Genomic DNA, 24,223 nt, shown 5'->3' with positions numbered 1-24,223 from the left:
TTGGGAATTATTGATTTGATGACTAATTGATGAGTGGGTGACCAACTTTTGACTTGGTGACAATCCTTATTTTTTCTTGTATGCCTAAAACATCATTGATAACATCAAAATTAGAGCCACTTAAAACATGAAAGTTGTAGATAACTGTCTCAGCTTTCTTGTGTAAATAATTTAGGTCATTTGGACTTCTAGAACTCTAGATATGAGCCAAATACTAAACAGTGCTCGGGCTAGAAGACAGATTCGTACTTCTTTGTTGTTACTCTAATTTGGACTTGGAAATGGCCTTTTTAGATCTTAGGCTCCTATGAAAGTTGTAGACCTATGTCTTACCTTTCCATTCATATAAATTGGACCTAAATCTGAGATCTATAGCTCTAAATATGACCCAATTACCTAACAGTGTTCCGGTATGGACTACACTGCATCTCTTTTTTAAGTTTGGCCATCTCTTTGTCTTTTCAATTTCAGTTCTTAAATTCATCAATCAATCCTTTTATTTATGTGATAGGCCTGCATTTAAAATGAAAATTTACCACAAATTAAATGTATCTTATATTATTAGATACGTTATTATAAAACATGTTTTAGTTAAGGAGCTATTGATACTTCAAGTGCAAAATGATGATATAAAACCTTGATAAAAATACACTTTTAAGTACTAATAAGTTATTATCACTCTTCCAACTGAAATTGGTGATTTCTCCAACCAGGGTTGTATGTTTACAAGTATGGGTTGTGGTTGGCCATCTAGAAATTGCTTAAAGCATGAGCTTGTTCATGGAGACATTCTTTAAAACAAGGCAAGGTTGGATAGTTATTGGTTGAGTGTTTATTTGTTTCACATATTTAATACATAATATTTTCAACAGATTTTAATTGACTAGTCTTTTTCAATTCTAGTGCCTTGACTTTTCTACCTAAAAATGCAAACTTGGCTTAGAGGTCATGATCTTCCCTAAAGTTGTACATACCTCCACTAGATGTATGAGGTTGAGTTTTACTCGCTACCTCATAAGTATCTGCAGTGTCTCAATTTTAAGCATTTTCAGCTAACAAGTCTAAGTACTTCATTGCTTTATCAGGGTCTTTATCTTCAAAAGTTATATTGCACATCAATTGAACCATTTGTTTATCTCTAAGTGTTAACCCTTTATAAAAATATGAAGCCAATCTTCATGTTTCAAAACCATGATGAGGGCAAGTATATACCTATCCCAACATTAGTAAAATGTTTCTCCTGGTTTTTGAGTGAAAGTGATGATTTATCTTTTGAAAGAGTTTGTTCTATGAGATGGAAAACACTTCTTTAAAAATTATTGTTACATTTCATCCCAAACATGAATGGATCCTAGTCTCAAATTTTGTAGCCATATTTTAGCTTTATCTTTTAATGAAAAAGAAAAAAAGTTTTAATCTAATGGTGTTCGTGCTACAATTTGAGTCATTATAGGTGTTCTAAACCTCCTCAAATTCCCTTAAATGCAAGTATGATTTTCTACATCTAAGCCATAAAAAAAAGGTAAAAGTTAAATAATGTCTGACTTCAAATTAAAATGAGATGCATCAGGAGGAAAAACTATGCATGATGGTACACTTGTTCTTGTAGGATTCATGTGGTCTCTAAGTGCTCTAACACGGTTATTCTAATTATTCTCATTATGAAGTGATTGGTTATTTTCTTTGGCCATATTTTCTAAAAATGATGAAGATACCCTACAAAGTCTACCACTTAATGTAAGATTCTTACACCATTAGTGTAACCTTTTTACCTTGACATAATTAACTTAACTAAACATAATGAAAGAAAGCAAAATAAATAAACAAAATAAGAACATAAATAAGATAAAAGTTAACTAAGTAAAGGAAAGGAAATGAAAGATATAAACAAGATATTAATGAAAGCAAAACATAAACATTACAAAAAATACAAAAAGAAAAAGCAAGAGTATGATTTGCATGGTAAATGCCTCCTTTTATAGGCCAAAATTGGGAACTATTGATTTGATGACTAATTGATGAGTGGGTGGCCAACTCTGGACTTGGTGACAATCCTTATCTTCTCATATTTGCCCAAAACGTCATTGATAGCATCAGAATTGGAACCACTTAAAACATAAAAGTTATAGGAAATTATCTTAGATTTTTAGGAAAAACATAGAGGTCATTTAAACTTCTAGAACTTTAGATGTGGGCCAAAAACTAAACAGTGTAACTCCAGATATGGCCAAAATACCGAACAGTGCTCGGGCTGGAAGACAGATTCGGGCTTCTTTGTTGTTTCTACAATTTGGACTTGATAATGGCCTTTTTAGATCTTGGGCTCCATATGAAAGTTGTAGGCCTATGTCTTACCTTTCCATCCATATAAATTGGACCTAAATCTGAGATATATAGCTCTAGATATGACCCAATTACCGAACAGTGTTCCGGTTTGGATTGCACCGACATCTCTTTTCTAAGTTTGGCCATCTCTTTATCCTTTCAATTTCATTTCTTAAATTCATCAATCAATCCTTTCATTTATGTGATAGGCCTGCATTTAAAATGAATATTTACCACAAATTAAAGGTATCTTAGGTTATTAGATATATTATTATAAAACATGTTTTAGTTAAGGAGTTATTGATACTTCAAGTGCAAAATGATGATATAAAACCTTGATAAAAATACACTTTTAAATACTAATAAGGAGGTCATAAATGTTTGCTTTGACTATCTTGATCACTCTAATATGACTATCCTACTTTGGGCCTAGTTTACCCTTGCTTTTTTTATTGTCTTTCACTTTCAACTTTCTAAGTACCAAGTCTCTAAACTTAAATGTCTTGTTTGTTACCTTGTTGTTATAATATTGAGTAGTTCTATATTGATAAGCTCCACTCCTCACTACTGCAGTCAACCAGGATTTTTCTAATATATCCTGGTTGTTTCTCAATCTTTGCTCATTAGTTTTAAGGGAGTAATGGGTGAGCCTAGGACTTAGGCACCCAATTCCAACTAGTATTATAACCTTAACACCATATACAAGAAGGAATGGATTTTCCCCAATGTATTTTTTTAGTCGTTCTGTAGACCCATAAAATCTCATTAAGTAGCTTTGCCTACTCTTACTTCTTGAGCTCATTGAGTAAGACTATATCGCAAAGCTTAACTTGATCATTAGTTTAAGGATGTGACACTAAAAAAAACTTGTGATCAATATGGAGCCTCTAACATTGCTCTTTCATTTTATAATTGTCAAATTGCATTGTGTTATCAATTATTAAAAATTTAGATAATCTAAATCAACATGAACGTTATTTTAAATGAAAGAGATTACTTTGTTAACTGTTATATATATATATATATATATTTTAACAAAGAGATCTATGAGATGTGAGATTAATATGAGGATTAAACAATGATAAAAATAATTAACAAATTTAGAGGATCCACTAATGGTATTAGAAATAAATATAGTGTAAACTCTTTTTACTACTCGACTAGAAACCACACAGAAAGAAAATTCCAATTGAATAATTTATCCGTAATAGTTTATAATAAATCAAGTTCCTTTCATAACAATCATGTCGACTGAAGACTATGAACGATCAAGCATTTACTTAACATGATCATATTAATTATCTTATTTTCTTTCCAATCGAATAATTTATCCGTAATAGTTTATTATAAATTTTTAACATGATCATATTAATTATCTTATTTTAGTAACACTATACTTTTAAATATTGTCAAGAATTTATGATTCTAACCTATGTTAATAATAAATCAAGTTTCTTTCATAACAATTATGTCGACTGAAGACTATGAACGATCAAGCATTTATTATACCAAATATTATATAACACAAATCTAGATTAATCATTAACAAGGTATTACGAATTAGTAAGATAAAAAGATAAGACATATTAATAACAAACTTTCTTGAATATAAACATTGAAGTCTATGTTGAGTCTATATTATGCATATTCTAACTCTATTAGTGAAACCTTTGTACCTTGACATAATTAACTTAGCAAGACATAATTAAGAAGAATAATATAAATAAATGATCTAGATTAATCATTAACAAGGTATTACGAATTAGTAAGATAAAAAGATAAGACATATTAATAACAAACTTTCTTGAATATAAACATTGAAGTCTATGTTGAGTCTATATTATGCATATTCTAACACTATTAGTGAAACCTTTGTACCTTGACATAATCAACTTACCAAGACATAATTAAGAAGAATAAGATAAATAAATAGCAAGACATAATTAAGAAGAATAATATAAATAAATGAGATAAAAACATAATTATGATATAAATTAACTAAGAGTAAGGAAATGAAAAGCATAAACAAAAGATTAATATAACATGAAAGAAAACTTAAACATTATAAAAAAAAAGTAAGAAAATGATCTTGATCTGAAAACCAAGATACATAAATGAATAGTAAATTTCTTTTTTTATAGGATAAAATTTGAAACTATTCATTTGGTAATTGATGATTGATGTAGTGGTCAACTATTGATTTAATGGACTTAGTTGACAACAGCACTCAAGTATTTTGACTGAATAAAATGACATTGATACAATTAGAATTTAGCAAAATGATCTCCATGAAAGTTGTAGAAATTTGTCTCAACTTTCCACCAAAAAAAGAATGAGTTCATTTGAACTTCTAGAACCTGAAATATAGACTGAATAGTAAACAGTGTATGGGCTACAAGAAAGATTCGAACTTCTCTTTTGACGCTAAGATTTGGACTCCAAAATGAAAGAATTGAGTCTTGGACTTTTCATGAATATTTTAGGTCCATGTCTTAGCTTTCTGTCCATATAAACCAAAATAAAATCCAAAATCTACAACTCCAGATATAACCCAATGAGTAAATAGTGTTTCAATTTAAACAGTGTATGGGCTACAAGAAAGATTCGAACTTCTCTTTTGACGCTAAGATTTGGACTCCAAAATGAAAGAATTGAGTCTTGGACTTTTCATGAATATTTTAGGTCCATGTCTTAGCTTTCTATCCATATAAACCAAAATAAAATCCAAGATCTACAACTCTAAATATAACCCAATGAGTAAATGGTGTTTCAATTTGAATTAAATTAGCATCTCTTTTTTAAGTTTAGCTTTTTTTTTTGTCCTTTTACTTTTAATAGTTAATTACATCAATAAATCCTTTGAATTGTAAAATATATCTGCATTTAAAATGAATATTTACCATAAATTAATAATATCTTATATTATCAAACTTGTTATTATAAAACATGTTTAAATTAAAAAAATTTAATGATCCTTTAATTCTAATCAGCAACCTCAATCCTTGCTTTCATACATTTTTTTTCGGGACTTTGTTGGTCTATCACGAAGGCCTTCTTGCCTTTCATGCATGAAAAAGCTCATTGCCTAAAGGATTCTTGGTTTTCCCATACTATGGCTATCCACTGGACCACCAAGGCCTTCTTGCATTTCATGCACGAGAAAGCTCATTGTCTAAAGGATTCTTGGTTTTCCCACGCTATCCCCTTATAGGCTTATCCCGGCTTATCCCTTGTAAATGAGGAAATTTAAGGACGAGTATATAATAATGACCCACGCTATCCCCTTATAGGCTTATCCCTTGTAAATAGGGAAATTTAAGGCCGAGTATATAATAATGATGGTTGTGTTGATTTGGTGGTGGAGGAGCCTTCATATATATATATATATATATATATATATATATAGAGAGAGAGAGAGAGAGAGATCATGTGAACGGATAATGGACAAATGAACCGATCTATATGAATGCACTTCAGTTTTGTCTCCAGTTTCTTTGATGAACAATACTAAAACATTACTAAAACAAACAATATATAACTGACCGGCCTGGCCAAACAGTTCTGTAAAGCGCTTGGATGACTTGCAGAGCAAAAGGGCATCTCATCTCTAGCATAGTTCAGATCAAAGGAAATCGTGATCTGTTGCAAGCATTAAGAAACACAGCGAACTACGATCACCTACAGTAGAACACGTATGCAAATAATATTGACCAACTTTGATCTTGATAAACAAGACTAGAAACAAGTTAAATCACAGGAGAAACTCAAGTTACCAACTCCAGTATAGCACGAATTCCCTTCTCTATTCACCTCGAAGCCAAAATTTAATTCAATTCTCATACAGAAATATTTTCACCTAAAACACAAAATTTTATGAGACGGACATGTTTCAAACTCGAGCAAAATCCCATTCCAACTGCTATTAGCCATATTTCATCCATATAGATGAATACAAAAGAAGGATTTAGCTATCACTACAAACAGTGAGAAGGAGCTTCTCAGTCGACAAAAAAATAGGAGCCTGTAAATGGGCATCGTCAGCATTTTTCTAGTTCGACTAACTTCCCAAATCCTGGGGGAAATTGTTGATCTGTCCTTCCTCCAACGTAACTTTGTTGTCAAACTTGTATGACATCCTCGTGCGCATCACGAGAGATTTCTGAAAACAATATGATTTTCATAACGATCCAATATCATCAATAACTTAATATGTAAATAAAATGAAATGTGAAACATGACCCAGGCAAACAAAATGGACCAATATAGCAGTTTTCCCTAATCCCAAGAAGCTTAAATAAACTTTTGTTGAGAATTCAGAAACATCATTTAATATTCCAGTAAACTCCGCTCACATGTCAAGCTTCTAAATAAAGCATGATGCTGTGTCTGCTTGAATTAACGTTTACTGGATAGGCTTGTTCCCGAGCTACAAATACAGTAACTACTTGGACATTTCAATTGCCATAGCACCAAAACTTGAGCATTACTGGAGAAAGGGAAGAATAAATAAAAGCCTAGAACAAAAACCAAACATGTTAATCAGCCAACCAAAGAGAGATCTCCAATGTCGTCTCACAGGTCACCATCATAAAATGCTGTCTCAGTGGAGATAGATTTTGTATAGCATTAATTATCAGTGGTTGGAATGAACTTCGCTAGAGTTTAATGAGGCAGGAATGGTGTTCTCCTGCAACTTCAGCTACTCAAGTTGACAGCAGTTCAAAATGATACATCAAAGTAATTCAAGTCGCTCGTTGAACCCTCATTCATAAAATCACAATCCAATAGGAGCTACTAGTTCAATGAAAGCTGATTCAATTATAAGGCTGGGCAATGGCTCCATATGAAACATCTAGGTGGGCCAGGAAGTACTCGTTTTTTAGAGAATATTTGCTAAACTCAAAGCTAAACCAGATTTGTAGTTAACCAAATCGATTGACATAAATTTCCACAGTACACAAACAAAATTTGTTGCTTTTATCCAAAAGTCATACTCCTACTTATAAGTAGCCAGATTTCTATTTTAGTTTGACCTGAAAAACATTAGTTAGAATTTATATTTTATTTCTCATTTTACCCATCCTGAAAAACATTAGTTAGAATTTATATTTATTTCTCATTTTACCCTGAAACTAAATTTTAAAAATATGTACTGATAAAATAACAAGTCCAAAAGGATGCTCAGCGGGACAAAGGGAGTGTTTGAGAATGTTACATAGCAATACTATAACTCAATCATATGATGCCCTGAAATCCAGAAACTGCAGCGCATGCAATTTTAGATGGAAATGTATGAGAAATACCTTCCCATGTTGGCTGTTAGTAACTCTCAAATTTTGCGTGATGGATCCATTACCACTTGCAGGTAGAATATTGCTGCTAGCTGGGTCCAAGTGCAGTTGAAGAAACTGTAAATGGACACCAAAAGCAAAAGAGAAATATCATAACACGAAGTTCGCCAAGAAAAGATATTGTGGTAAAGCATATGGTAAAGGAAAAGAAGAAAACTAGCTGACTGAAATACATCAGGATTCACCTTTGGAACTGCTGCCTGGAAAATAAAATCTGTGAAGACATTAGGTGTCAAGTTTGTGAAAGTTGCCTGGATAAATGTTGTTTGTGGGTTTCCTGGTTGCTTTGAGAAGTTGAATGTTATTCTCAAAGAGCTGCTCTGAAATGCGACCAAAGGTGGATAAACTGAACCATTATCCTCTGTTCATAAAAAGAAAGGCAAATCAACAATTTTGAGAGCAACAACTGGGACAGCAACCAAGCAGCAAAACAGAAATTCAAGGTGGACAACTTTACCAGGCTTCAGTGGGCTGGGACCAAAGCCATCCAGCAAATCCATCATTGGAGCAGCTCTAGTAGAAGATTTTGCTTGTGCAGAGAGTGAAGAGGGTGATGAGAGAGCATCTAGTGTGGCAATTGGTGATTTGTCATTTTGACTGGATGATAAAATGCCAGTTGTAGGTGAGCTGCTTTGTACAGGGGTTCCAATTGACAAAAGATCCAGTAGAACATCTGTGCCAGTTTTCTGAATCTGGCCTATGCCTAAGAAATGCAAACAGAATTTATGGTTAAGACTAGACAAGTGATTGACAACAGACAAAAAGCACAATCAGCAACAGAAAGCTGAAACAGTATAGCTTCAAATCAAGTTCTTCACTCAACAAAAGAACGTGCAAACAAGTACTAGTCCAACAAAAAAATTTATTAAGCATGATAGAGCATGGGTATTTTTTTGTTTGGGTGAAGAATGGTGACACAAACTGATAGGATTGAAGCCTTGTACCATCAAGTTTTGCTTTAATCCTTTCATGTTTTAGAAAACTTGAAGAGATTAGGTGGTCATACACCCCAAATAACACTTACTAGGGAACAGCCTGCAAAACTTTAGTCCTTTCCCACAAAATTGTTAAGGCCTAAACTTTTTAAGCCAGGCTCCACACCCAATAACATGCTATTAAAATGATAGAATCCCCACTAGATTTTAGAGTCTAAGCTGGAGGTGCTTGTTCAATTATCACAGTTCTGGGAAAACATAAATTCACCTACAGAAACTCAATTAAATTTAGCTAATGTCTGCAAAGGTTATCATAGATGGTTCCAAACTCCAACAACAATGACAGCAAAATGAGCAATGATAATGCAATCAGACCTTTCAGCTTGTGAGGATGATTTGCAAAAAGACATATTGCAGGTTTTTCTACACTATAAATACTGTTGCAAAGATGTGCATAAGTAAGTCATGCCTCACAGCTTGCAAACTAACCTGACTGTGTTGGAGCTGGAGACAAATCAACACCCAGAAGATCCTGAAGAAAATCACCACCAGAAGAGCTGGGTGCCGGAACGTCATCTGAAAGATCAAGTAAATCCACAAGAGGAGCTGTAGAGGGCTTCGCAACACCATTTGGAAGATTAAGGGAGGCCCCACCGGAAGTTGAAGCAGCTGCTGGCAACAAACCAGCTCTCCTTGTACTGAAAGTAGCGTCATCCAAAATTGGCATCCTTTCAACCAGCGCAGATCTGCACAAATTCATGCGGTAGTAATTAGTTTCCTAATCCATGAAATTGATGCAGCTATGGGGAAACTTTACTAGGTTAACGAGGTAAAATAACAGAAATTTTAACTTCATACCTTATATTCTGATGCTTCTCGATAATGGAATTAAATTCAAGGGATCTTTGCTGCAATTCAAGTACAAAGCTGCCTTTATGTTGAACAATTATATCTTTGATCCTCCTAGAAATTATTCAAACAACATTTCTGCATAATTAAATTTGAGATTTTCCCATAAATATTATCCAAAATAACAATTACATTTTCTTGTTGTATGAAGAAATAAAAAGGAATTGCCAAATTGGTTGTATAGAAACAATGACTGGCAATAATTACAGACTCAAACTGACAGCCAGAACCTCATTACTTTCTGCTGCTTCAAAAAAAGCAATGCCTCTAGGAGAGAAGCCTAATAAAATTGCAAGGAAAGGTGCAACATTAACATAGAAACTGAGAAAAACATACTCAGAACAAGATGGGAAACGGGAAGAAAGCTTTAAGAGAGCTATTAGAGCCATTGCTTTAGTAGTGAGGTCCAAGGCATGATGTTTTATAGCAATCTCGACAACATCCACAGTGTCAGCCTCAGTAACCTGCTCAGAAAAAAACTAAACTTAGCAGGCCATTAAACAAGACAGGCAGAGACAACCAACAACAATAACTACCATCCACAAAACAACAGATATTTTGTGTTTGTGTGACGCACACAAATGATAGTTAATCTCGCTTCATACCGTTCCCCACCTTTGTTGGATCAAACTGACAAGCTGAACTCATCATGCTTTTTGCAAGCAAAACAGAGAGAACATCCCATCGGCAAACTAACAAGTCCAACCATTAAACTTCTATTACCAAACATCATAGAGAACTGGCTCAATTTACTTATAACAAATTAGTTGGGTTAGAAAAACTGTTAATAAATATTCATGTTCACATTAAGGAAATGATATTATCAAGAGCTGATTCATTTCTATACCTACATGGAACTTATGTATTCACTAAATGCAAGGGAAAGTACAGGAGAGAGACAATTCTTATGTGACTGCTTTCAGCCGCTAAAACATATTTTACATCACTTAGGTATAATAGCAGCAAATTTGTATTAGTTTCCTCCAGAAATTATACATCATATTTTTCCAAACTTTAGAACAATAGCAACATATTTGTTGATACAATCTGTGCAATGAAAGAACAATCAGATTAAGATTCTGCCATAACGTTTTGAACTGTCCAGTTTGACAGCAATAATCATAACTCTAAATCCAACTACTGGATCAAGCTAAAATTTGATCAGGAATTTACAGACATATTGTTATACATTGCATTAAAGTTTCAGGTCAATCAGAGTTCAAAACGGCAACACAACACAGACCAGAAACTGCTGTACAGGTTCTGTTAACTGGTTCCTTTTGACTTGTGGACAGGTTCTGTGTTAACTGGTTCCTTTTGACTTGTGGACATTTTATATGAAATGGATTCTCTTCCTAATGATATAGGGATATTCTGCAGCAGTGGGGCAGCAAACACAAGATTTTCTTAAGCTGTGTTTTGATGATTAATGGCAGCACACAACTTTTTTCCTTGAGCTGGACACAAAGTTGGCAGCCTTCTTAATTCCAAGCATATTTTGACTTTTGTATTTTTAATTGGTTTATGTGCAGACCATTAGCTCTTTAGATTTAGGTTATTTTGGTAAACTATAAATACCTGTTTTAAAAGAATGTTAAAAAAATTAAAAAAAAACACTCTTGGTTCCAAAATTTGATGAAGGAACTGTGTTTGAGAGGATTCTCACACTTTGGTTCTTTAATGAACTAAAAATCGACTTATAAAAGAATAATTGTCTTCGACGCGTCATTCCTTGTACTTCTTATTCACAATTCCTTATAATCTTTGGGTGGGAGTTTTATTTCAATAGTCTCAATGTCTCAGATCAAGTAATTGTTGGGTGTCATCAATCTTCGTTGGAGGTTACGTGACCACATAATCATGGAGTTTGCATCATTTGTACTTCATTTCACTAGAGATTATACATCATACAAAAAGGACTCAAAAAAGTAGATCAATAAATACTTCCATTGTGGCAAAGCCATGGAAGTTTGCTTCATCGGCATCGCATATCTTAATCTTCCAAGTCATGTGGACATCGCAATACACAACTCAAAGAAGATATTTAGCATATCTTATCATACACAGAATTTTGATTAATTTAAAAAAAAAATCCACATTTAACATTCCACTAGAGATTTTTCATTTTCTACAAACTGGTCATAAAAAATTATTTTAAGAAATAAATTAAATTTCTTGTTTTGAGTAGTATAGAAATATTGACATATGGAGTAATTTTTATCAGAAGTTCCTATTATTGTTACCACGTGTTCTAATTAAGTAATAACAATACCCATTGAGTTCATTGTGGCAGAATGAAGATTACTTAAGTGCATAACCAGCAGCGTGTGTAACAAAATGCTTACAGTTATGGGATCCTCTATGTCAAGCATTCCGACATTATTGACCAACATGTCACCATATTCTCCAATGCACCAAACTGCAACGCGAGCGAGGCTTTCCTGGTGGAGAAAAAATTTCAAAGTGGATTGAAATGACATCTCCTTTATGAGACAAGTACAACATGCAAGATTAGATGCTGAAGCTCATGGGCTGTCAAATAAAATATCCATTTTTATCAAAAGAAACTTTGAATACCTGTTCAGAAGATGTTTGGAAAGATTTGTATAATGCCCTGACTGTATATCCATGAAGGTCAGAAGCACTGCTGATCACAGCAATAAGGGCATGCCATACTTCATCTTTTACAAAGTTTCCAGCCTACTAAGCACGATATTAAGATCAGAAAACTGATATGTAAAAGATATTGTTACATAAGACCTGGAAAGCTCAAATCAACAATTACAGATTCATGCGCTTTGAATTGATCTTTCATATACTTGATTAATTCTTTTGGGTCTCATCTTTGACCATGTTTTAGTTTTCAGAAGAAAATAAATAAATAAAAACAATTCCATATATGTATCAAAACAACTTCATTTTGCGAGCTTTAATTATCTAGATTTACTGGTAAACAACACACTGCATGGTCATGGCTGAAGGAAGCTCAAAAATGAATTCAATGGAACAAATCAACCAAGGGGAGTGGGTCAAGTATGAGAGAGATTATAAACGCCTGATCATAATTGACACAAAAACAGCAACAAGATCAACCCAATCTTCCAATCAGAGACTATCATGCACATTCAAAAAGCAATGGTATAAGCAGCAACAATGTACTATGATTATAGTACAATAACAAAGTGAAGCAAAGACAATCAGCCAAGCTGAAAATGTCTCAAGAGGATGGCTACAAGACAGGAACACAGGTGGTGGCTGTGAGAAAAGATGTGGCTTAAGCTGATAGAGCATGTGCTTTCATAGTGTTATAATACCAAACATGAAAATATTCATCTAGCCACATCATATGGTGATAATAGAAAGCTCTTAGAAAAATTATGACAAAAACAATATTGAAATGTCCCAAAAAAGGTTCAAACTAACAGCCAAAAAAGCAGTGATAAACTTGACATTTAACATTTTTACCTTGTTAAGAACTTTGAGCATCTGATCAATGTACCAATTTTTTTCAGGGGAGAACCTAAAGCATAAAAAAGAAAAGGTAAATTGATGAAGCATAGCAGAAAAGGTAGTTCTAAATGATCATGATTTATGAATCCCACTCTATACTACTGAGCATAACAATATAAAAAACTCTACAATCCTGCATTTGAAGGGGAGGGGAAAACAAAACATGTGCAGCATGGCATGGTACAAGTCAACGAATCAACAAATTTGTCTGGGACGATTTCAGAACAGTGAAACATCAATACATTGCTGTTTAGATGAAAGATTCAGATCCAGCAATCACATTTTATGCTTTAGTCCCATGATAGTTTGACTGCGACAGGGACACAGCCCAATATAAGGTTTGAATCCCAGGAGGAAAGATGCTGACCCAAGGGAATGGTAACATAGAATGTGTTGACTTTTATGTTTCATTAGTTACATCTCTTTTTTTCTTTTATTTACTTAGATTGGACACACCCCCAATTTACCTTTCAATGAAATTATTTTGCTTCCAAACACGTTAAAAAAGTGCACCCAAAGCAATAGAGGTATATATAGCTTCAAATGAAGGAAAATATTTTCTAGGAAGCATTGTTTCAAGTCACTTGCTATCTCAATAAGATAGCACCAAGAAGCATTATCGATTCAAAGCAAGTCCAAATTCAAGCCGGTATAAATTTCTTCTTTCAGTCAGGCAAGAAATGGTGGAAATAAGAGCTACATTCATAAAATAAAATATAAAAAAAACAGCACATGCAAGAAAAGAAGAATCTAATAAACCCAATAATCAGGGTAAACAATTGGATATCTTAGTTCAAGAACTGCCCAACTTACTTTTCAATGATGGAACAAATTTTGGCAGTAAGCTCCCCCTTAAATTCTTGATCACTTACTTCCAGATAATCAATTAGCTCTTTTGTTAAAGGCTTTACATTGGTCTCATTCACCAGAACGTAAACAAGTTCAAGGGCCCTTTTCTGGATTGAAGCATCTGAATCCTGAAAACAAAAAAGGCAAATCACAAGCTTCTGAATTTGCAATCCTTATTCATTTTGTAAATAGCATAAAGAATGAAGCACAAAAGTAATGCATGAGTTCAGCTTCAACAGATCAACTGAAATATTTTACTTACCATTTGCTTATTACCAAACACAAGTAACATGGACACACAGAAAAAATGAATAATGGTCACATAAAAGAAGAAAAAGGAGTTGATGTTAAAGAAAGGGATTTGACAATGTTGAAAAAGCAGAATAATAGTCTCTGATAGATTAGTTGTAGTCTCAGATGCAATAGCTTTTGTCTGGTCCCGAATGATAAAACTATCATCTTATCTTTTCAAATCAAAACCATAAGATAGAGAACCCATGTAAGCAAACCCATATTTTTAACATAAGGCTTATTGAGTTGTGTTACTTATACATCCCACAACAAGAAAAGAAATGATATCCAAACCCAGATCCACGACAACCATTCAAGTTTGTTTGGAAAATTATACTCTAGCATTAATAATCCTTATTCTTAACCATAACCAGCTTATTACATTCATGGCCTATGCTACGCTAATATATGGTAAGAAGCCTAATCCCCTTTCAAGTTAACCTATCTTCATTCTTTGCAGATCAATCCCAGATGTTTGCAGAAATTATGACACTTATGATACCTTGTTATAGAACATGCAATTGAAAAAAGAATTAGAGTCCAGAGGTGAAAAATTTTGTTGATGCAAAAAGGTACACACCCAAATTTTTTAATAAATCCAAATTCAAATGGTAGTTTTGGAATTTTGTAAACATATCCACTCATGATGGTTTTTAGACAAGGAAAATAATATTTAGTGAGTACAGTAGATATGATTAATGTAGATTATAGAATTTGAAACTTTCTCTATAACTACCAGTTGTTCAGACATAAAAAGTGATCAAGATGGTGCAACCCCATACCTTTACACATTCCAAGATTGTTGCCCGATGCCTTTGTACAGCTTGAGCATCTACAGTAATAGCCTTCATCAGCATGTTTAATGCAACATATCTGAAACAAGAATGGAATTCGGTTCTATATTTAGTAAAACAAGGAAAATAAAGCAAATCAAGTTTATTGATTTTAAAATAACAATTAAATACATGCGCTGAACTACTATTATCTAGATGAAGCACAACAGAGCAATAACAGAACATGTGTCCAGTTTTATATTCATAAATTGAAAGATAAAATAACATTAAGCGTGCGTGTATTATAAAAAAAAATTCTGTTACCGACTGCCTTTCCTATTTTCATTTTTCCATGAAAGTACAGAAAATGTGTTGACCCTATTACTCAATTTTCTGAAATACAAAATAAGAGACTCAATTCCTTCACTTCTAAATAGCAAAATGCTAAAAAAGAAAAAAAAAATGTAAGACACAAGTTGGCAGAATTTGTCTTACAAAGAGAAAATTCTAGTAATGTAATTTTTAAAAACAATTGTTTGGAAAATTGGAAAACTAGAGTTTTTACATTCTATGTTCAGAACTTGTCTTCCAAATAGAAATATTTAGAAAATAATTTAAAAAACAATGCTAGAAAATTGAAAAGCTAGAGAACCAAAAAACAAAAAAAAAAAAAAGCAGTTGTCCTGAGTTGTGTATGTTTTATTATTTCACTTCTTTAAAAAAAAATAATGTCCCAAATTTCTATGAGAATATCAGGATAATGATTGTCCATAGTCCATAGGCTCGAGCAAGTGCATCAACACCTAAAGTCACCCTTCAACAAGCAACTACCTATATTTATTTAGTAGACAATGATGATAATCACAGAGCAGATAAACATGCCAAAGTTTTCTGTTAATCAGTACACCTCGCTGTCTATAAAGCAATCATCTTATATTTTGTAAATCATATGGATAATCATATAGGAACTTGCCAAATCATTTCCTATAAATCAATAAATTCAACAGAGCATCAGAGGAAAAAGAAAACCACATGCAAATGGCAGATCAATTCTAATTGAATCAAGAGAACATATCATAAAACATATGCCCAACAATATTTAATGCAATTAGTTTATTAAGAAACAGCATGAAAAGGAATGAAACAACGGGCCATGAAATCATATCCACATTATAGTCTTACAAAACAAAACCTGATGTTATTGTCGCGGTTAGACAAGAATCTTCCTAGGATATTAATAGCAAGCACTCGTAAGCCTCCATTATCTTCAATGCTCATGATAGTTTCAACACATTCATATAGAATAGCATTTCCAGCATTTTTGTTTGACTCTGTTTTTGTTGCCACCTAAGGAGACATCAACCAAACAAGAAAGATTAAAATGTTGTCAATTTATGAAGCAAATTTCCCAAAGATAAAACAGTTTTAGGGAACTGTGAGCATTTATAACCATGATTATTTATAACCATGTACAGGATGATAACAAGTTGACAAGCTAGAATGTATGGATCAGTGAATCAGGTTGAGAAGACATTCAGCTTTCACATGTTGGTCAGTTTACTATCAATCATTGACCAAATATTTTTACACAGACACAGTTTAGCCCAGTTAATAGAATTTTATCCAATTAGATTACTCAAGCTGTCAAACAAGACTACAGAAGGGTTTAGGTGAGGCAGACAACTGGCTAGCACTTTACAGAATCCTACTTCTAAATGGAAAATAAATATTAAACCCACTGGTACCAAAAATATTAATTATATCTAAGCTTGACTTGAGTATCCCAAAGTGGTTGAGCTTAGCTACCTGGATCAACTTCCTTCATTCAGTTGCTATTGGCAATGAAAAATTAACTATTGGTTAGGCAAATTGACTTCAAATTCACTATCATCAAGGAAGTTCACTATCGTCAAGGAAGTTCAAACCAACCTGCCCTCTTTAATGATTTTCATCCATCATCAAGGGAACAATGAAAAAGGAAACTCATCACTCATCAAAAGACACCGCCAATCACCAATCATCATAGACCAAAAAGAAAACCTGAGCAATATAGAAATTAGGGGAAACAAGATGGACCTCCATTAGTAATAATTCTACCCATACACTCTACAAAGCAAGTCTCATTCTATTATCAATGCAAAAGATCCCATTTTCTTCCACCTGCCACTTAATTTCTTCATAATGTTAGAATTCAAATATGCACAAGGAACCTTGTAGCGTACAGTGACTTGGTTTAATTCTATTTAAATCCATAAGATTTACCATAGAAAAAAAGCACTGAAAGTAAAACAAAAGTTTATCATGTTGATCAGACGCAAACCATCTCTATCCTTCCCTGATCTCTAATTCAACTTGACAGAAGTGATCCGAGCCATCAACAATTGACACATTGCTTATGAACCGGCATTTCTTGATCAATAATAGAACAAATAAGACAGACAGATGCAAAATGCAAATGGAAACTGACCTGCGCAAGTATGTCATTCATAGCATCACTAGCATCAGCATCTCCTTGTCCTAACACACGCAAAAGCTTAAGCAATCTGATATGGAGGAAAGGGTCCGCAATGCCAGAAATGTCATATTCTGGTGTGTATGGACTGTTCACAGCATCCTTTAATGTTTTGACCAACCCATCTGTGTGCTTCTACAAGAATGATTTATAACTTGTCATAATTAAAGAATAAAAACCATATTGATCATAAATTTACCTTCAAAATTCAATTGTCCCAAAACATGATCTCTATACTATAAGCATTTATATAAAGAACTAGGTTGATATATGCATATTGAAGAGTTCATTTCATTCATGCCAAATAAAAAGCTCAGCAATATACCAGTTTAGCATTAGCATGTTTGTTTCCTAATACTCCCTACAAATCATACAGGCCACGATAAATACCTTTCTCAAAAACTCAAGGGCTTCTGGACTGACTTTACATAGATCTGTACAAAGTTGAATTCCCGTTATTAAGACTCCATGATGCTTCTCTTTAAGCAAGGCAGCAGCAGGATTTATGAAATTTTCTGACAGATCCGGGACTTTCTTTATAATCCGTATAGTGCATAATGCTGCCTATGTTTGAGCAAGAGTGCAGTAAAAATTAGAAGAAAGCAAAATAAAGCCACAAATCAGTGAAGCCAAATGAGAGACAAGCATCAAATTTAGAGCAATTTAGGAGAACATTGCTCAACCATCTACCTCCAAAATGCCACATGTGATTAAGCAATTAGAATGATGTGGAGAAATTTTTCAATACTACTGGCCTAATAATGTTTATTGCATTATTTCATTAATGGTTAAGGGTTTGAGGAGTTTGAAAAGTCCAAGACATAGTTTGGTAAATCAAACATAACTTTTAATCCGACCGTTGGATAGAGCTAAAATTTTAACAAAAGATTTTGAAAGCCCTATTTCATATTGGGTTACAAATTCATGATGATCGGAAATCAGGAAAGCTTTTATATAAGGTTTGGAAATTACTATCCAGGACTTTTTCATTTATCTTGTTGAATTTGGATTCTTTTTCCTATTTAGATTAGGACTTTCAATTTAACTAGTATTTTACTAGTTAGGAGTCCAAATGCTAGATGAATTCTATTAGTTAGATAAGTTTTAATAAGAAATCATTTTCTATAAAAGATTTTAGGTCTAGAACTAATATAAATAAGGATGTCTAGTTTATTTTGAGAACATTTTAGACTATTCAGATTTTTAATAAAATACTGGAGAGTTTTCTCTAAATTTCTTTATTGCTTAAGTCTATATAGCTTTAGGACTTAAGAACCTTGGCTTTTACCCACACTTTACACCTCGTCAATTGGTATCAGAGTAGATTGGCCACTTTGATGGACAAAGACCTCAATGCAGAAGTTGAAGCCCTCTGAGGTGCTATGCAGGCTCAAGAGCGGAAACTACATTGTGCCAGCTTAGGAACAAAGAGCAGATCATTTGGAGCAAGCCATATCAAATCTAACTCGGCTAATGGGTAACAGAAACAGGGTTCGTGAAGAGGAAAGGACCTTGCTTGGAGACTTACCTCGAGGCTAACTAAAACCAGATCTATTATTGAATATGACGAGATTCCAGTTTATGATGGAAGATTTTCATACAAAAGATTTATTAAGTGGTTGGCAAAATTAGAAGCTTACTTTTATTTCTTTTATTTCAACAAGGTTCCTTATCAAGGTAGGACTTGTCACATGCAAACTTTTTTATGGTGTTCGAGAATTATGGTTTGAGTTTCTAGACTTTAGAACTTGTATATGCAAACTTTTTTATGGTGTTAAGAGAATTTTGGTTTGAATTTCTAGACTTTAGAACTTGTATTGATATGTCTTTAATTCAATCTTGGCAAGATTGGAGACAATCATTAATTTTAAAGTTTATACAAGATGATTATGAAGAGATTTTATATTGAGTAGATAAACAATTAGATTGTTCTTATATTTGTTCAACCTTCTAAAAGAGCAAGAAAGAAAAATATGGAAGAGGTTTCTTCTCTTTAAAGCAGACAGTTTCAATGTCACTTTAGTGATATCAATAACATTGCGACAAATACTACTCTATTTGTTAATGTTTCATCTACTAATGGTGAAAAAGAAATCAAAAAAGCTCCTTGGTGTCAAGTAGTGATTCTCAAGGTCTTGAAGCACTAAGCCAGATCAAGTTGTTGAAATTGCTCAAGAGGCTGAAGTTGACATCAAAGAGGACTTAAGTATGGATGTGTCATCCAAACCAAGCATAACTATGTTGGATCAGTATTCTAAAATTATCAAATCAGTTGATGACCAAACACATCAACTAAAGTTGTCATCATCTCAAAAGACAGTTTTATGTGAGGTTGATTTTTTAAATCTTGAGAAGTGTTGACCTAGATTCAAAAAGATTTAGGATATTTGATATCAGTTATCTGGTGAATACATTGGTGACAATGTTATATTTGAAGTATCTATTCCTTCGGAGCAGAAGAGTTCAATTTTTGACAAATAAATTGATGGCGAGTTTTCTCAGAAATAGAGGGGATTAGCATAGGGAAATTTCTTCAATATTCTTAGCCTAATAATATTTATTGCCTTATTTCATTAATGATTAAACTTTTTAGGTTTTGAAGAGTTAAAGAAAGTCTGAGACACAATTTGGTACATAAAGCATAACTTCTAATTTGATCATTAAATCGAGCTGAAATTTTGACATAAGATTTTAAAGGCCCTATTTTATATTGGGTTAAAATTTTATGATGATTAGAGAGATTAGGAAGGTTTTGAAATAAGATTTGGGAGTTACTATTTGAAATTTTTTTATTTACCTTGTTGTATTTGAATTATTTTTCCTAGGATTTTCAATTTAATTAATATTTTATTAGTTAGAAATCCTAATGCTAGATGGATCCTATTAGTTAGGTAAGTTTTAATTAGAAATCCTATAAAAGATTTTAGTTTTAATTAGGAATCCTTTGTTGAATTTTAGGTCTAAAACTAAAATATATAGGGATGTCTAGTTTATTTTGAGAACTTTTCAGACTATTTCAGATTTTTAATAAAATACTGTAAAGTTTTCTATAAATTTCTCTACAGCTTAGTTTTAAGTCGGTAAACTTATGACTTGAGAACCCTAACTTTTATTCATGTTATATGCCGCGTCAATCCAAAAGCAGACATTAAAACAAATTCTTTCGCTACATATATATTTGATTTACTCGGTCATCATCTCATTAGGGAGGATCGAAAGCTTTACTAGACTAAAACTTCGCAAACGTTCAACTTTCCACCCATTAACTACTGGAACCAAAACAAATAAACAATAATTCATGAAAAAAAATTACCTACTAACCATGGAAACCACATTCTTTCTGCTGCCAAGAAACTAAAAAATTATTCAATTCTACTGCCAAGAAACTAACAATTTATTCAAAAAAGCAACTCACTTTTTTCCGAACATTCGGATCCCGAAATTGCAGTAATCTTTCCACTTCCGGTGCAAGATCACGAGCCATTTCTGCTGAACAAATATTTCCCAAAGCACAAAGTGCTAGTCCCACGATATACTGGTTCGAATGATTAAGATCTCTGCATATAAGTTAAGGCAACTAAAAGAGACATGAATGTTTTGCCTTTCCTCATTCAGTTAGCTCATCCAGCAATTCCCAAAATATCATAAACAACAGAAACAGATAAAATGTAGCTTGCAAATTCGGATACTGTTTTAGCGAGTTGGTAACAAGCATTAGAACTTCTTGTCTTTCATCAAGAAGCAACATGAGGCCAAGATATCCGATTCTCTTCTCCGGGAATCCGGGGGACGCAATCAACTTTAAGCACTCCATTTGACCAAAATGTGTTGGATAGCCAAGCATATGAATAAACATAAGCTTTGCCAGATTCCGGTGCCTATAATCTTGATCGTTTTCATTCATTGACGTGCGAATTGCAGCACATTCTTTCCTTACAACAGCCCTTTCCTCCGCCGCCGTTTTGCATGCCCGTATTGCCCGAATCATGTCCCTTTCATTTCAAAAAATCATCCAGTTCTTGCTTAAACTAAACCAGAATTGAATAATTCCAGCTGCCAAACAGGTCGGAGGATTTCATGAAGCAAATGAGAAAAAGTATAGAAATTGTACTCACCTTAGACGCGTACCGGAGGAGAAGGGATTCATGATTGGGTCCGGTTCCGAGAATTTCCCGAGAGCTAAATCAGATCCGAGAATGAAAGTTAACTCTCGATCAAATGACCCGGGGACTCGATGGAGAGAATCCGAATACTTTGATCAAGATCCGGATAGATAAATTTAGAGATCTAAGAGAAGAGAGGAAGGAAAGGAGAGATTTGGATCTGAGAGAGACAGAGTGTCTGCGTTTTTTTAATTAATTAAATTTTTTTTCACTCGTAAAAAAGAATGCTAGTAGTGTTGGTGTTCGTATTTTATCTCTGTGAAAGAAAAAAAAAATAGAAAAAATAGGAAGAGTAAATATTTTATTTAGTCGTTGGCCTTTGAACATGATTACAGCTTGGTGCTTTTTTCTTAAAACTATAATTTAGTCTTCTATATCTTGTTCCTTGTTTTCTTTTTCAAAATATTCATTAGTTTTTACTGAATCTGAATGTAGCGTGCTACAATTTGAATTTTTATAAATAATAATAATAATAATTTATAAATGACTCTTTGTAGACGAAATTGCATAGGCAAACAAGCCTTTATCTCATTATTGTTAGTCTCAATCCCATCTAAAATTCAGCTCTTAGATTTTAATTAAATCAACACCTCAGATTAAAAAAAATTAAATTAAAATAATATTATTTTAAATTTAAAAAATTTAAAAAATTATAATCAAATTTTACCGAATCAATTGAATCAATCAATTTTTTTTTTATAAACTTGGTTCAGTTCTAACTCCTGATTAATTAAATTTTGAATTAACTCATCGTATTGAATTGAGTTTTAAATCTATGTTTTATTTTTTTATAATATTTTTTATTATTTATTTTATTTATTTTAAATTTATTTATTTATATTTATTATTGTTTTCATATATTAATATTAAAAATAAATTTTAAAAAATATATTAATTTAATTTTTTTAATAAAAATCAATTTAAAATATAATCTATACCACGCTATCAAACTATCAAACAATTCTTAAACCAATAACATTATTTTATCATTTTTTCTTCAAAAATAGGATGCTAAACTCGTAGCTTCTCCCTTCTGTTACCCTCAATCCTACAGTTTAGCTTCTTTTACTGTTAATTGAACTCCATATTGGATGAATGCACTGGAATACTACCAGTTGAGCTAATTAGCAAGATTTGAGGTTAATTTGGAATTGGTTTGTTAATGAGCTGGGAAGTATTTAATTGCTCCATTTCTGTTTTTCTTAATTAAACATATTTATTGGTATTTTAAATAAGCATATTTAGAAGTATGATGGAATTTGTTTTTCAAAATATTTTTTACTTAGAAATATATTTAAATAATTTTTTTATTTTTAAAATTTTATTTTAATATCAACACATCAAAATGATATAAAAAATTAAAAAACAATTAAAGTAAAAAAAAACTTAAATTTTGATGAAAAAACAAGTTTAATCTCAATATCAAATATCTTTGTAATATTAACTAAATTCATACATGACAATACATGATAGTTTTTTTTGTAAAAATTATTTGATACATTTTTGACAGTATAAAAATTAATTTTTATCCTGTCCAATAATATTAGAGTGAAGAATTTGTTGTCTCATTAAAAGAGTTAGAGCAGGTTTATTCAATACTTCTATATAAGGGTTAATTAGTTAATCTAAGGTTCAAAAAATAATTATTATTATAATTTTAAAATCTTACTTAAAGGTTGATCTGTGACCAAATCTGGATCACGACTCGAGTTGATCATTAACTTAGATCATTGTAAGGATAAAAATAATTATTATTATAATTTTAAAATTTGATTTGAAATCAACCCAAAATTAGACTTAGGTCACTAATCAGGTTGACCATTAACTCGTGTTAACATTAAAATAAAAATAGTTATTATTATAGTTTTAAATTTCGACTCAGAAGTCGACTAAAGACTAAACTTCATCAATCAGCTCTAAGTCACGGTTTAGGTTAATTATTGATCCGGGGTTAACGTTAGGATAAATTTGTTATTATCATAGTTATAAAAACTCAACTTGGGTCAACTTGGGGACATCTCTAGGTCATGGAACAAGTAGACTATTGACTCAGGTCAATGCAAGAATAAAAATAATTATTATTATAGTTTTAAACACATGATTTCAGAGTCGATTCAAGGCCAAGCTTGGTCAGGGGTCAAGATGACCATTAACTTGGATTAACCTTAGAATAAAAATAATTATTATGATAGTTTAAAAACCTGACTTGGAGTTAGGCATAATCAATCAAGCCCAAGTCAAGGATCGAGTTGATCATTGACTCAGATTAACATAAGGATAAAATTGGTTATTTTCATAATTTTAAAACATAATTAAGAGGTCAACATAGGCAATACCTAAATGGTTACCAAAGTAATATAAGAATAAAAAAATGGTTGTTATTATATTTTTAAAATTGACTCGGTGGTTGACCTGGGGTAAAGCTTGACACGACCAAAAGATTGATGTCTTCTCCCAAGTGCAGGAGTGTCGAAGTAATAAATAACTCGACAAGACCGGGGTGGAATCACAAAGAGGTTAATTATATAAATTACATATAATAATAATACAATAACAATAATAACAACAACGACGACAATAATAATAATAATAATAATAATAATAA

General features: G+C 32.4%; 1 protein-coding gene across 1 annotated transcript; it reads right to left on the bottom strand.

The window, feature by feature from the left end:
* Positions 1 to 6,004: 6,004 nt before the first annotated feature.
* Positions 6,005 to 21,858, bottom strand: LOC105107720 (AP-1 complex subunit gamma-2-like). The gene is made up of 18 exons (XM_011001752.1): positions 21,571 to 21,858; positions 21,145 to 21,447; positions 20,871 to 21,012; positions 17,846 to 18,019; positions 17,411 to 17,590; positions 16,136 to 16,290; positions 14,953 to 15,043; positions 13,844 to 14,007; positions 12,986 to 13,040; positions 12,098 to 12,220; positions 11,866 to 11,961; positions 9,857 to 9,984; positions 9,470 to 9,574; positions 9,101 to 9,357; positions 8,134 to 8,379; positions 7,862 to 8,037; positions 7,629 to 7,733; positions 6,005 to 6,484 (listed from the first exon to the last, which is right to left on the bottom strand). The coding sequence occupies exons 1-18, from the start codon at positions 21,600 to 21,602 to the stop codon at positions 6,383 to 6,385; spliced, it is 2,634 nt and encodes an 877-aa protein (XP_011000054.1). The 5' UTR covers positions 21,603 to 21,858; the 3' UTR covers positions 6,005 to 6,382.
* Between the last annotated feature and the right edge of the window lie 2,365 nt (positions 21,859 to 24,223).

Source organism: Populus euphratica, unplaced genomic scaffold (genome assembly GCF_000495115.2).
Source record: "Populus euphratica unplaced genomic scaffold, PopEup_1.0 scaffold167.1, whole genome shotgun sequence".
In the NCBI taxonomy this organism is placed as follows: Eukaryota; Viridiplantae; Streptophyta; class Magnoliopsida; order Malpighiales; family Salicaceae; genus Populus; species Populus euphratica.
Note: the sequence above shows the minus strand (reverse complement) of the source record. Positions and strands in the feature narration are given on the sequence as shown.